The following is a 15218-nucleotide window of genomic DNA, read 5'->3' as shown; positions in this document are numbered from 1 at the left end:
CAGAGGGGCCCCACTAAACACTGTGGGTATTTGTGATTTTATATGATGCAGTTTGGGGTCTTTTCTAAGTAGGTGGGAAGCTGTGTCAGGAAATTCACTGTATATGGTATGGAGACTGGTATGGGCAGAAGGCTACGTATAGAAGCCTTGTGGTTTGATGCAGCATCTTTCATAAATACAGAGGGGAAACTGCACAGGTGACATTATCATGTGTATTATTTTCAGTCTCATTTACTGTCTACTCCTAGTCCATCACCAACCCCAGGAATAAACTAAATTCCTACAGTGTCTGGGTGAGGAGTGAAAATCCACCTTTTCAACAAGAATCTACCCTCCATCCTTTGAGGACAAATACCTAGAATAGGCTACTACTTTTACAAGAACATCAATAATACCGTGAGAAACAGGAAAAGATTCCACATCATTATCAACAATAATAAAACTATGTCCTAAGAAAGTAAAGAATATTAAGAATGTAATTTATTTCAGGAAACAAATATATTTTAAATATTATTTGGCTTGGCTGTTGATGAAACTGAAGAAAACAGTGAGTGTCTGAAACAATAAAATGAGATGATGTATTTCTAAATGACTAAAAAAGAGTGAATTTCCCTAAACATATAAATGATTAATGGTTGAAGAGATGGAAATGCTTAGTACGCTGGTTTGATAATTACACATTGTATACAAGTATTGAATTACCATAATGTATGACATAAAGATATACAAATATTATGTCTCAATAAATTGAAGTAAGGAAAGTGAACAAATGACACAATAGAAGGATTTAGCTAGCATTAGAAGCAATGAGAACAAAATTAGGATTGTAGAAAATTTTATCAATGACACAGAATCCAAAGAAATAAGCACTCTGGAAGGAGGCAATGCCCTGCTTTGTTTATATTTCCTCTCATTTTTGCAAGTTTTGGTTTTTAATTTATTCTTCTATTGTGTTCATATTTTTGTTATAGCTTCAGTATTTTCTTTATTTTTGATTCTTTGCTATATAGAACACATTTTGCTTGACATTATTCTCCTTGGTGATTTTGAAAGTTTTGATTCTCTTCTAACAATTGCATACTGAATATTTTCAAACACTATCAAATATGCAATTAAATAAGATATGTAAAATAATTAAATGATCAAGTTACAGGTATATATCTATATGTTTTATGTTAAACAAACATACACACATATACATGTAAACTTTCTTTTCCAAAAAATGTTTTGGCTTTTCTTTTAACTTTGTGACTCTGTTTCTAACAATTACTTATATTATTGATATCTAGTAGAACTTTTTGTAATTAAGGACACTTTGTATATATTCATGGTCTAAGACTATAGCCATTAACCATGTGGGGCTCACAATTTCTGAAAATGTATCTAGTGAAAATTCAAGGTCAAACTGTGAAGGTAGATAGAAATCTAGCTTAGATTATACTGCTCTTTAGAGCTTACCATATTCCTTTGATAACTCTGTATACAACTCACTAGAGTTAAATATTTTCCCTTTACCCCAAGAATTATGGACCATATGGTTATATGCTCACTGTTTAGGCTTGCTAAGCTTTTTGTCATTTGTCCTCTGAAGCATTTAACTCAAGCAGTACCTTCTCTGGGGAATGTCCCCTGACTTTCCACACTGGGGATACCTATCCTTTTCTGCTGTTAGTACCTACATACGATGTTGGGTTTTCCTTATCTTCTACTTAGATTGACATTTTAAGGGCAGTGCCTAAATGAGGCTGGGTGAATGTTATTGAACAGGCAAGTGGGTTTAACTTTGTTTCACTTGCAGAACCCTGGCCAGCCTTCTGGAAGACTTACTGGTTGTGACCCCTAACCACATGGCAGTCTTCTGGTGGGAATGGTGGTGTTATCTAACCAAGGAGACTTGTCTAACATTTTTGGGTGAAGGAATTGGCATCCCGTCTCTGTGCCCTCAGGTGGGCAGAATTCTTTGTCCTCTGCTCTTTGCCCTATCTGACACACCATCCAGTGCTGGCCCAGGTCACACAGGTGGCCAGCCCACCTCAGAAGGAGAGGCATGATGGAAACAACAGGCTGGCTTCTGTCAGGACTTACTTTAGTAAATGTCAAATAATATTTCTTGTGGGAGTTTGTTTAAAGCCTATGCCCCTAAAATGTGGTCTGGGTAATATTCTTGATGAGCTGTTGGCACAAAACTTGTGTTTTTCTATGTGAAAATGGCTAACCATAGGTGAAAGTAAATCACAAGGAAAGTCAAAAAAGAATTTCTTTCAAAAACTGGATATCATTAAATTTGAAAAACGATGCCCTGTTTTCCATGGAAAGAAAGCTCCACTGTGGATTGTCAAATGTGAGTGCTTTGAATATGGCCTGAGGCATGCTAAAATTAAAAGCTTGGTCAGATGACCGCAGGGCTGTTAATGGAGGGCAAGGTTGTCTTTGAGATGTTCTCTAGGACTCGTGTGAGAGTGGGAAGAGGCTCTGTACCCACACAAGGTGGGGGTCGGGCTTGCTGTGCCCAACGCGGTGAGCGCAGGTGAGGCGGTTCCATTGTCACAGGGATCTGAAGGCTGAAGATTTTAGTGACACATGGGTGTCATTGGTTAGAAAAGGTTTTTGTCTTCACTTAAACCAGTATCAATCACTATGAGAGCAGCGAGTCTTGGCTCTGTGAATGCGCCTCCTTCCAGTTTCTCCACCTTGCCTCTGTGAATCTTTCAGTTCTTGAGCCTTACCTCTGTGGACATTTCAGGTTAGATGCTTCTTTGCTGTGATGCTGTCCTGTGGGACATCCTGTGGGATGTTTAACAGTATCTTTGGCTCTACCCACACATTCTAGTAACACCCTTCCTTCCCACAGGTACAATGACCATTAAGTCTCCAGATGTCTCCAGGTGTTCTCCCTGGGGCAAAACTGTGCAACTGAGAAACACTGCTTGCTCAGGGTGGGGCATCTGGCTTAGGGCCTGTTCCATCAGCCTTGAGACACCCAGAGGCTTTTCCCATAAATTTTGTGCACAGGAGTGTGAGCCAACAGCACCCTCTTGGCCAGCGTTCACCAGGGATCCTGGATTGCTGGGGCTTTGAAGTCATGGTGGTAAGGCATCTCGGACCTGAGTTGGATTGATTTATATATCAGAGTAATTGACATTTTAAAATGTTGTACTGGTTATTTTATAAACCCAGCAGTTCAGAAAAAGCACAAAGAAAACTACTAATCACTCTATAGCCCACTTTTAAGAAATAGAGCTCATTTTTTATAAGAAGCATTCTGATTGTTTTCACATATATGTATAAATAGGATTTTAGATAGGATAAATAAAACTGCTATCATAGTTTTGTAAAAATGCAATCACATGATGATGTATGTCATTTTAAATTTAAAATATTTAATTTTATGTGAATTTTTAAAAGTGAAGAAATGGAACAAAACAGAAAGATTAGCTAAACTTGATATAAATGTCTCACCACAGTAGAATAAACTATTTCCTAATGTGTATCTCTAAGTATGTGACAAAAGATTATAAACTAGTAGGTGAGAAATTATATTTTAAAATATGTTGTTTAAAATCTTAGTTGAGCTGGGGCTGGTGGTGCACGCTTGTAATCCCAGCATCTGGGAGGCTGAGACAGGAGAATCGTGGTTCGTGGACAGCCTCAGCTACATAGTGAGGCCCTTTGCAATTCAGTGAGACACCGTTTCAAAAGAAAGAATAAAAAATAGGGCTGAGGATGTAGCTCGGAGGTAAAATGCCCCTGGGTTCCATCCCCAGTACAAAAAAAAATCTTAGTTGATGCTACTTGACTTTCTCCCAGTCACCATCTAATTTTTGTTGGGTCTGTAAGAGGGTGCACTGATTTAACGCAGTGTACGTCCTGTCTTACAGCCTTGGTAGTCCTGTGGAATAATGAGAAATGGAATATGCTGGGGTACAGGGGAGGGTGTGAGCGAAAGCTGGAGGCCAGGTGGGGCAAGCCAGGGAATGCTGCAGGTGCAGCACAGGTGTGCTGGGGGTAGGGCAGGGCATCAGAGCTGGAAAAGCAATCAGGGAAACCCTGGCTTGAAATGTAGACAAGATCCTAGAAGGCACTGACTCTTGGGGTAGTGATTCTGGGAGACTTTATATCTATCTTCATCTATCTATCTATCTATCTATCTATCTATCATCTTCATCTGTCTATCTTCTGTCTCTATCACCTGTCTATCTTTCATCTATCTTCTGTATCTATCTATCTATCTATCTATCTATCTATCTATTTCTCAGAGTATGGATGGAGAAGCAAGGCGAGGTATGGGGCATGGGGCATTTCTTTCTCAGAAGTACCTCTCACACAGTCCCACATGTGTAGGTGCTAATATGTCCTGGTTCAGCTGAATGCTTGAGTCTGTGTGACAGCTTGAGTGGCATTTTTATATCATTTACTCAGTTCATATTTTCAAATTTTTGTCATTCAAGACCCTAAGGTAGTATTAACCTGAAAGAATGTATTTACCGTTAACAAAATCCAAGTCATTTGAGATTTCCTCAAATAACCTTTGTGGGAACGTTGGAATGAGCCTTTATTTGAAGTCTGGGAAGTAATATCCCAGTGGAACTCATTTTATTTGGGGTTGTTTTTAATGCAGAGTTGTTAATATAGCATTTCCAATAAGTGACCTTTTATGTGAAATCTGTGTTTAATTACTAATGTTTTAGCAATACCAGTAGAACTGTACTGTTCATTTTAAGTCATAGATTTAAGAACTTGTCAGGAAAATGTTTTATGATTTGATTTATGCCTGTGGATCCGAGAAGGACAAGCAGCGCTCAACCCTTTATGAGGTTGTGAGCGCACTCTGACAATATTCTTGGCTTTTCCCAAGTCCTATTATATAACGAATAAAATATCTTTTTGGAATTTTGTATCCAAATATTCCCTAGCTAGAACTTTACTTTGGAAAAATACGATTCCCTAAGAGATCATCATTTAAACCAAACAACCCAAAGTGCATACTGCATCTCTGGGTGTGTGTCTTTTATGGATTCCTTTGAGTATTTTTCTTTTCCTTTTTAAGCAGGCAAACAAAATGTTACCTTGGGCATTTCATTGTGCAAGCCATCCATATGCACAGAAAATAGAGTTAGCAAAAACTTAGAGCGTGAAAGGGAACCGTCCTGTGGGAGACGTTGTGGAACTGAGGCTCTGCCCTGGCTTCCGGCAGAAGGGGTGTGTTCTGTGGGAAGCAGGTGTCCAGTTCTCCTCACCAAGGTTCTGGGAATCGCTCCTAGGTCGATATCCCTGTCCCTGTCCCTTGTGTCTGTCTCTCTTGGCAGCCAGGGATGGGCACTGCGTCCCACATCCCCGTACCTCTCACTTCCTCTTACTGGTGTGAGAGCTACCCGAGGCCCGGCCAGTGCCTGTCCCCCCAGGGGCCCGACACAGCACCTCCAGTTTCAATGAACGAGTGTGTGCGAGGCATTGAGCAAAGGCAGCCCCGTCCATGAATGTTGCATTTCTTGTGAAATAACCTAGATAAAATGAAATGCTTTTGCAAAACAGAAGCATAGCTCTGCTTGCAATATGGGGGTAGGGAGAGAGAAGAAAGACTTCACTGAGATATAGAAAGAATGTTGCCGGCCAGTGGATGACAGCATCAGATGAGCTTGATCCAGGATGTGAACTGCCGGCTGTGAGTATTGATGTGCGGCTGCCATGTTTGACCGGGCTGTTGGTCATTAAAGGAAGCAGAAAAACACACATGTCCAACACAGAAAGGGCTTCTGCTCAGGCATGCCACAGTGGTTCTGGAAGCACAGATGCTCACCTGTTCCATGGAAATAGGAGCCTCTACCTCCAGGGCTTGTGGAGGCTACAGAGAGTGTGTGTGGGACTCACCCTGGCACAGGGACTAGCTGCCTTACTAGGACTCAGTTTTTTGGGTCTTCCTTCATGCCTCCCCACAGGATCTGGGTGCAGACAGGGGTATAGAAGGGCAGGATGTGGCTGGGTCAAACTTGGACTGGGTTCAGGTAAGACCTGACCTTATAGAGTAGCATGAACATGGAGTATAAATAATGACTTGGACACATTAAAGAAATGTTTGCGAAGGGGAATTGGGAAAGTGGTACCCAACTGAAAAACAGAAGCTGCCCCTTCTGTGTTGTCATGAAGCCTGCGGTGAAGATGTTATCAGTCAGTCCTAATTTGCTGTCACTAGATTCCAAGCAAGGCCTCTTCATGCCTCTTCTCTCAGGAGGCTCACCACCACCAAGCAGCCCAAGAATACGGGCTCTCCCCACCTGATCAGTCCCTCCTTAGGGCTGGTTTCTTCCTTCCCCAAACCTCCCTACCTCCTGACATTTGACAACAGCGATTGGCCTTCTTTTTTGTTTTTATTGTAACATTAAACTGTGTTCACAGATCCCAAGTCTGATTATTTGGCTGCTTACTTGGCATTATGGTCTGCTTACTGTGTTAAGCAGAAATATGCACTTGTGGAATTCTGTGAGATTAGGCAGCTATATCCAGCATGTTTATCAGCGACATGGGCGAAGCGTTGGTCTGCAGAGCTGAGGGAAGTGGCTCATAGCTAGGGTGACGGGAGTGGGGTTCAAACCGGCATCAACAGCCTGGAATCCTGGGCCAAAACCAACAAGAGGAAATTCAGTAGTGATTAATGTTAGTCTTGAGTAAGTACAAATGGACGAGAATTGGCACTACCATCGTTGTTTTGAAAAGACATTATTTAGAAGAAGAAAAACTACTGGCCTTAACTGAGACATTAACCAACTATATTTATTGAGGTCTTGTATGATTTACTTTGTATATGTCATTTTACTTAAATCCTGTTTGGGTAATGAGGACCATCTCAAATTGTGTGTGTGTGTGTGTGTGTGTGTGTGTTACTAGGGATTGAACCAAGGGGCATTCTACCCCCGAGGTACACCAGTGACCCTATTTTTTATTCTTTATTTTGAAACAGAGTCTGACTAAGTTGAAAGGGCCTCACTAAGTAGCTGAGGCTGTCCATTAACTGTGATCCTCCTGTCTCAGCCTCACAAATGCTGGGATTACAAGCGTGTGCCACCACACCTGGCTTGACCATCTCTATTTAATAGATGAGTTTTAGAAAGGTTAAGAAATTTATCCTGATTCAAACAGCTTTTGACCATTATGTGATACTTCCTCCAGAGTGAGTTTTAATAAAATATGTGGCTGAAAAGAAAAAAAGGAAAGGAAGGGAGGATGGAAGGAAGGGAAACTTGGGTTTCATCAAAAGAAGATGGATCACAGGGACAATGTGTAGTCTGTGTTCTTAGTATTCTGGACATTGTGTGTGTGTTGTGTGTGTGTGTGTGTGTGTGTGTGTGTGTGTGTGTGTGGTACTGGGGATGGAACCAGTGGCATTGTATCTCCGAGCTACATGCCCAGCACTATTTTTTAGTCTTTTTATTTTTGAAACAGGGTCTCACTGAATTGCAAAGGGCCTCACTAAGTAGCTGAGGCTGCTACTGCCCATCGTACTGGAGGAACGGATGCTCAGGGAAGCAGTTTCTGTCTCATTATGAGGATGAACACAAACATACACTATGAGAAACACCCCTGGTGGTCCCCAGTCTGCTTCCAGAGAGCTGTCTCTGAATGTCTGCATCATCACCATGCTGCCAGGTCTACAGAGGGATGAGAGCTGGGTAGAAATCAGGAATACTGTTGGTACTCTTTGGATAGAGATGAGTACGTGAGATGGGTAGGGGCTGCTGGTGAAGAAGGGCATTGAGATTTCCAAGCAAGATCCAACCATCTCTTTTTAAAATATAACCTTCTTGGTGTATTGTAGTTAGACAACATAGTGAGGTTCGGTGTGATCCATTCACAAGTGCGACATCACTTGCTCTATTTCCCCCTGCATCCCACCCAGCTCCTCCTTCCCTCCCCATACATGTTAGGTTGGTAATGTAACCTTCATATCTGGGAATAACATTATTTGAAGTGTTTTCTTCATCAAGTCTCTTCTCCCCTCCCCAGTCCCTTCCGCCGTTCTACTGATCTTTCTTATTTATCTGAAGTCCCTTTTGCTTCCTGCTTTTCCCCATATGAGAAAAAACATACAACCCTTGACTTTCTGAGATTGGAAGATTTCACTTAGCATAATGTTCTCAAGTTCCATCCATTTCCTAGAAATGACATAATTTTGTTCTTCTCTGTGGCTGTGTAAAACTCCATTGTGTGTTTATACCACATTTTTTAAATCCACTCATCTGTAGACTGGTCCCATAATTTGGCTATTGCGGATTGCGCTGCTATAAACATGGATGGGTATGTACCACCGTAGCATTCTGATTTTAATTGTTTTGGAAAGATTCTGCGGCATGGCATAGCTGGGTCACATGGCTGTTCCATTCTTTATTTTCTGACGTGTGGCCAAGAGAGGAGACAACATTGAAGAGTCCACTTGAGATGCCATCTTCTGTCTTCTTAAGGGGTGGGGGATATTTTACTGATCCAGTCAGAAAACCAAATGCTCGTATTTTATCCTATGCCTATTTTAGTTATTTTAGAATCAAGATTTTCTTTTTGTAAGTAAGGGTGGAGACGTTATGGAAAGAAACCTGATTCTTACTATAACCTGAACAGATGGAGAGCGGGAATAAAAACTAATTAAACAATATTGCAAAGAGGCTCAGCTTTCACTTAAAAATATATATGATGATGTTTTTCAACTTTTCACATTTAACCTATCAGTATATCGGGTGACAAAATGAAAAACCAATTTCAGCTGTGTGTATTTTAAACGTTTACCTAAGTGATCTGGACGTACCCAGTCTCAATGCCTAGATGAGGGTATTAAACTGCCTTATTGTATTTTTTATGAATTAAAACTTTATGTTTTATATTATGCTATAGACAGAGCAGAGTTGTGATTGGTGACATTTAAGGTCAGAAAATTGAACCGAACAGTGGGCTAATTAGAACAGTAAATAGTGTGGGTTTAATTAGCCCCTGGTCCTATGACAGATTGGATCAGTCGCCAGATATTTATCCTTTCCTTTCACTTGGCTGTACTGAAATATCGCCTCTGGTAGAACTGCTCACCATGCTATATATAGGTAGCTTGGCCAGAAGCCATGAAGCCTGCTGACCAGTGAGACTTGAGTGGAAATGACTGGAAAACCCCCTCTGTGCTCCCAGTCATTATTTCTTCACTTTGGTTTTGAAGGTCCTTTCTCCACATCACTCTAATTTAATTTTCTTTGGTTGGATGAGGTCACTTGTCTTCGGGCCCTTGGAAGCCTGTGAGGTTTCCAGTTGGGTTGCACACTGCAGTTGATCAGTTATGTTGCCGCCTCTTTATAAACTCTGCCACTGGACAACTCAGAACTCACCTATTAAATTCTGTCCGCCTTCGACTTTGCTATGCGCCAGTAGGATGTGGGTTTCGTTGCTTTCTTGTTTTCATTACAGTATTATATTTTTTGATTAAAAAAAAGATTGTACAAAATACAGAGGATCCCAAACAAGCATCAATTATGTTAAAATTACTCAAAGCCTCAATACCTAGGGGTACCTCTGTAACACTTGTTTTTTATTTTGAGGGAGTATGTTTAAAGTTTTATTTCATGATATAATAATTACCAGATAAGAGTTCCCTAGCACACTCAACATAGTTTCTTTATTTTGCAATTTAGTATATCCACATGTGCGCGTATATGTGTGTGTATGTGTGTAGTCACACATATTTTAAATTTATATACTTGTAACACAGTTATAAATTTGCTCTTTAACAATGAACTTATAGGGGCAAGAAACTAGATACAGTCAATTAAAGAGAAATAAGACAGAACAGTATGCTAATGATATGTTAAACTTGATTTTATGCAACATGGGGTAAATTCTGATTATCTTCAGAGGTTGAGCTCAGTTTAAAGGAACATGCCATAAAGGGAAATATTGGTGATATATCTGAAACAATAGTTAATGGTTGTCACTTTGTCATTGATGAAAATAGGGGCCTCTTTTGAATCCATATTTGTTCATTCATTTATTTGTTTTTGTGGTACTGGGGATGGAACCCAGGGGCATTCTACCTCCGAGCTACACCCCCAGTCCTATTTTTTATTCTTTATTTTGAAACCGGGTCTCAATGAGTTGCAAAGGGCCTCACTAAGTAGCTGAGGCTGTCTGCAAACCGCGATCCTCCTGTCTAAACCTCCCAAATGTTGGGATTACAAGCGTGCGCCACCACACTCGGTGAGAATCCACAGCTATTTAAATATGCATTGGAAAAAGTAAAAATTGGAGAAAAGAGATGCCTGATTACACAACAGGCTGTGTATTTTGGTTGTCCTTAATGAATTTCTTAATAAATGTATGATATGAATATACGCAGTGAACTAGAGTATATCTTGCTTATACTTTTAAGAAGAATACAACTCCTGCCACAACTCCACATGATCTGGTGTATTTTCCCTGCACAAAACAATAACCCTGTGACCAAATGATTGACCCGAGGCAGTGTCCACTCCAGCAACATAACACTATTGAAAAGCTCACTCCTTTCTCTACGGATGTACAAGTTTACCCATCTTAAAAGTGACACCGCAGCCGAGCCTGGTGGCTCACGCTTGCAATCCTAATACTTGGGAGGCTGAGACAGGAGGATTGTAGGTTTGCCTCTGCAACTTAGTGAGACTCTGTTTCTAAATAAAAAGAATAAAATAGGGCTGGGTGTATAACTTAAAGGTAGAATGCTCCTGGACACCATTTCTAGCGAAACACACACACACACACACACACACACACACACACACACACACTTATAGGTACTGAAATCACTTTCTTTTTGGTAGTAGGGGATTGCACTCAGGAACATTTAACCTGTAAGCTACACCCCCCAGACCTTTTTATGTTTGGAATCAGGGTCTTGCTAGGTTGCTGAGAATCTTGCTACATGGCTGAGGCTGGACTTGAACCTGTGATTCTCATGTCTCAGCCTCACAAATACTGCACTTACAAGTGTGTACTACCACGCCCAACTCTAGATGTTGCATTTTCACGATTAGTGATTACCTAATGATTGCACTCTATGGTTAGAATGTTTTTTAAAAGAAATTTAAGGCTGAGACAGGAGGATCGTGGTTCACGGTCAGCCTCAGCTACGTAGTGAGGCCCTTTGCAACTCAGTGAGACCCTGTTTCAAAATATAGAATAAAAAACAGGGCTGGGCACATACCTTGGAGGTAGAAGGCCCCTGAGTTCCATCCCCAGTACTGCAAAAAAAAAAAAAAAAAGACAGAAATAAAAAAAAGAAAAAAGAAATGAAAAGAAATTTAAAAAAAAACATGAAAGTAAGATCCATGAATAACACCAGCTGCTTTTATCAAATTTACCATTTTGCGACATAAGCTTTAGATATTTTGGGGGGGATGGGGAAACCAAACATTAAGTTAAGGTTCCTCTTATGTCTGCCCAAGGACCTTGGCTCCTGGCCCCACTTCTTCTGTCATAGGGGAAATTCCATGTGAGTCCTTTTAACACAAGTACTTGTGCTTGTGTGTGTGTATTCATAGATCTCTCTTCTTCTGAAGGTGAAGAGATAGGAAGGATTTTGTGGCCAGGCATGGTGGCCCACACCTGTAATCCTAGTACCTGGGAGGCTGAGACAAGAGGATCCCAGGTTCAAGATTCCAGGTTCCTCGGGAGCTTAGAAGAAACCCTGGGAAATGTAGTGAGACCCCGTTTCTTTCTCTTTTTCTTTTTTTCAGTACTGAGGATTGAACCCAGGGGGCATTCTACCTCCAAGCTGTACCTCCAGCCCGATTTTTAAATCTTTGTTTTGAAATAGGGTCTCACTAAGTTGCAGAGGACCTAAGTAGCTGAAGCTGGCTGCGAACCTGGGATCCTCCTGCTCAGCCCCCCAGGTACTGGGATTACAAGTGCGCGTGACCATGCCCATCTAGCAAATACCTCTTTGAAATCCTGATTTCAGTACTTTGAGATACCCAGAAGTGGATATACTAGATCATACAGTAATTCCATTTTTTTCTATAGATACACTCTGGTAGATAAACTTTGGAATCATTTCTTAAGTTCCAAATATTTTTCTGCCCTTTTAGCACTGTGACCATCTCACTTTTTTTTTTTTTTTTGTGGGTCTGGGGATGGCACCCAGGGGTGTTCTACCTCCGAGCTACACCCCCAGCCCTATTTTTTATTCTTTATTTTGAAACAGGGTCTCACTGAGTTGCAAACGGCCTCACTAAGTAGCTGAGGCTGTCTGTGAGCCACCATCCTCCTGTCTCAGCCTCTCAAATGCTGGGGTTACATGCGTGTACTACCACTCCTGGCACTTTCTTTCCATTTATTCAAGTTTTCTTTAGGATTCTGACAAAGTTTTACAACTTTCTTTAAATAATAAGCTTCAGCCGGGCATGGTGGCGCACACTTGTAATCCCCATGCTTGGGAGGCGGAGACAGGAGGATCGTGCAGGTTCGAAGCCAGCCGCGCTGGCTTAAGAGACCCTGTTTCCAAATAAAAATATAAAAAATAGGTCTGGGAGTGTAGCCTGGAGGTAGAAGGGCTTCCAGGAACCTCAGTACCACCACCACCACCAATTATCATTATTATCACCATCATCATCATCACCATCATCATCATCTTCTTCTTCTTCTTCTTCTTCTTCTTCTTCTTCTTCTTCTTCTTCTTCTTCTTCTTCATTTCTTTTCTATCTGTATCTACATTTACCTATTCATTTTTTCCTTGTAACATCCCCTTTTAGTACTCTCAAGGATCCTAAGTCAGTGGTGGCAATTCCTGGAGACAAATTAAACCAAGCTATACTTATAACTGACCCTTTCGTATTTTCTGCACCTCTAGGCTTTTGCTCAGCCAAGCTTGTCTCTCTGACTTATTTTCTTGGAACAGAACCTTTCTAAGAAGGTCTATACATCTTTCTGTTTCTTGGGAGTTACACCAGTCAGCCTGACGGGCAAGTTAGAATTCCAGGACTGCAGGTCTCTTGGGCTCAAGCTAAGACCTGCTGTGGGAGGTAGTGCTGTGTGCGTGTCCATTACTATTGCTGTGATCCTCATTATAATGTATATTTGCAGTATGCCACTAAAAATAAGAACAAGCAAACAGACAAAAAGCTGATAATAATAGTAATCAGGTGTGGCAGCACATGCTTATAATCCTAGTACTTGGGAGGATGGGACAGAAGCTTCAAGCTCAAGGCCACAAGTTCAAGACGAGCCTCAGCAGCTTAGTGAGACCCTATTTTAAAATTTTAAAAATTAAGAGCCAGGCGTGGTGGTGCACGCTTGTAATCCCTGCGCTTGGGAGGTGGAGACAGGAGGATCGCGCAGGTTCGAAGCCAGTCTCGCTGGCTTAAGAGACCCTGTTTCCAAATAAAAATATATATTAAAAAATAGATCTGGGAGTATAGTCCGGAGGTAGAAGGGTTTCCAGGAACCCCAGTACCACCAAAAGAAAAAAAATTATTGAAAATTAGATTGGTACTGTTGCTCAGTGGTAGAGTGCCCCTCTACCAACTCAATCTCTAGCAACACACACACACACACACACACTAATAATAATAATAATAATAATAATAATAATAATAATAGAAATTGATTGGTGCTTAGTCAATTAATTTAAATTTAGTAATGATAAAATTCCAGGCTTAAAACTGAAGAAAGCTCCCTTTTTTTCTGAGGGACATTCAATCTCTGAGCTACATCTCCAGCCCTATTTTTTATTCTTTATTTTGAAACTAAGTTACCTAGGGCCTCACTAAGTAGCTAAGGCTGGTGGCAAACCTGAGATCCTTTTGTCTCATCTTCCCAAGTATTGTGATTACAAGCATGCACCACCATGCCCAGTTGAAGAAAGCCTTCTTAAGGCGGGAAGATATGCACTATGCATGGGCCAACTAGTTTTCATATAAACCTTGTGTTTGCGTGTGTGTATGTGTGTGTATGTGTGTGTGTGTGTACACACGGGCATGCACGTGTAAGCACCATTCAAAGCAAAGCATTTTTAGGAAACTTGGGTGTCTGTGAATAACAACCTAAAATATCTGTCAGAACTGGGGGACCCCTGGACTCTTCCTACCACATTTGACTATAACTCATTGCTGTGTGTTTGACTTCCAGACCTCAAGAAGCGTTCCTGCAGAGGAGGACGGGGACGGCAACTGGGATGCGTGGGGGGACTGGAGTGACTGCTCCCGGACCTGTGGGGGAGGCGCCTCCTACTCCCTGCGGAGGTGTCTGACTGGACGGTCAGTGCGCACTACCCCTGTGGGCTGGGAGGGTGGCGCTGGACTTGGCTCCATATCGGTGACAGAGGTTTCCTATCTGCTACGTCTAAAGATCGGTCACCTTATTTGAGTAGGAGTGGCCTGTTCCCAAGGGCATGGCCAAGTTCCCAACCAGATGGTGTTCACAGGACTCAGCTACCAGGGGCTTTGAGAAAGGAGTCGGGGCAAGAGGCGCCTCTTCTGGGGTCTTCCGTTTAGTGGCTGCAATTTTAATTTATTTCTTGTTCACTGAATCAGAGCAACCCCTTGATTAAGAAGGTAGGCAGTCCAACATGGTGGCACACCTCTATAATCTCAGTACTTGGAAGGCTGAGATAGGAGGATCACAGGTTTGAGGCTAGCCTCAGCAAGTTAGCAAGACACCCAGCCACTTAGCGAGACCTTGTTTCAAAATAAAACATAAGTAAGTAAAATAGGGCTGGAGGTGTAGCTCAGAGGTAGAACACCTCTGTGTTTAATTCCCAGTACCATAAAAAATTAAAAATAAGATACTGCAGCCAGGTGTGTGGTGGCTCATGCCTATAATCCCAGTAACACAGAGTAACACAGGTTTGAGGCCAGCCTAGGCAACTTAAGGAGACCCTGCTTCAAAGTTTAAAAAGAAAACAAAAGGACTGTGGTTGTAGTTCAGAGGTAGAAAATAAGGTATTGCGAATTCTGCCTTCATAGCTTCTTAGATATATTAGACAGCATTGGCTAAAATGTGAGATCTAAGTTTAAGAGCACTCATAACTGCAGTAAGCCTGCACTAATCTCTCCTTCTGAGATAGTTTGAGATAATTCTTCACAGAGCAGTTTAAATCCAGCCAATTATTTTCACTCAGCTCAGTGGAGCCTGTGCTGGCCCTGGACATAAAAAAATCCCCGAGGACTGACAGCAACTGTAGATTTAGGATGTCTGGTGAAACCAGGCATAGTGGTGGACAC

At 41.5% G+C, this 15218-nt stretch overlaps 1 protein-coding gene across 1 annotated transcript in view; it reads left to right on the top strand.

Annotated features, from left to right (window-relative positions):
- The window catches only part of LOC308260840 (endophilin-A3), a gene marked incomplete at both ends in the record, with an annotated part of 376419 nt that overhangs the window by 198969 nt on the left and 162232 nt on the right, over positions 1-15218 (top strand). Inside the window, one exon of the mRNA XM_080692395.1 lies at positions 14125-14252. Within this exon, the coding sequence (XP_080548521.1) occupies positions 14125-14252 (128 nt within the window). The remainder of the gene's footprint in view (positions 1-14124; positions 14253-15218) is intronic.

The sequence above is a fragment of the Muscardinus avellanarius genome (genome assembly GCF_963383645.1).
Source record: "Muscardinus avellanarius genome assembly, chromosome: 3".
NCBI lineage: Eukaryota > Metazoa > Chordata > Mammalia > Rodentia > Gliridae > Muscardinus > Muscardinus avellanarius.
The sequence above is the reverse complement of the archived record's forward strand: the minus strand, read 5'-3'. Positions and strand labels throughout refer to the sequence as shown.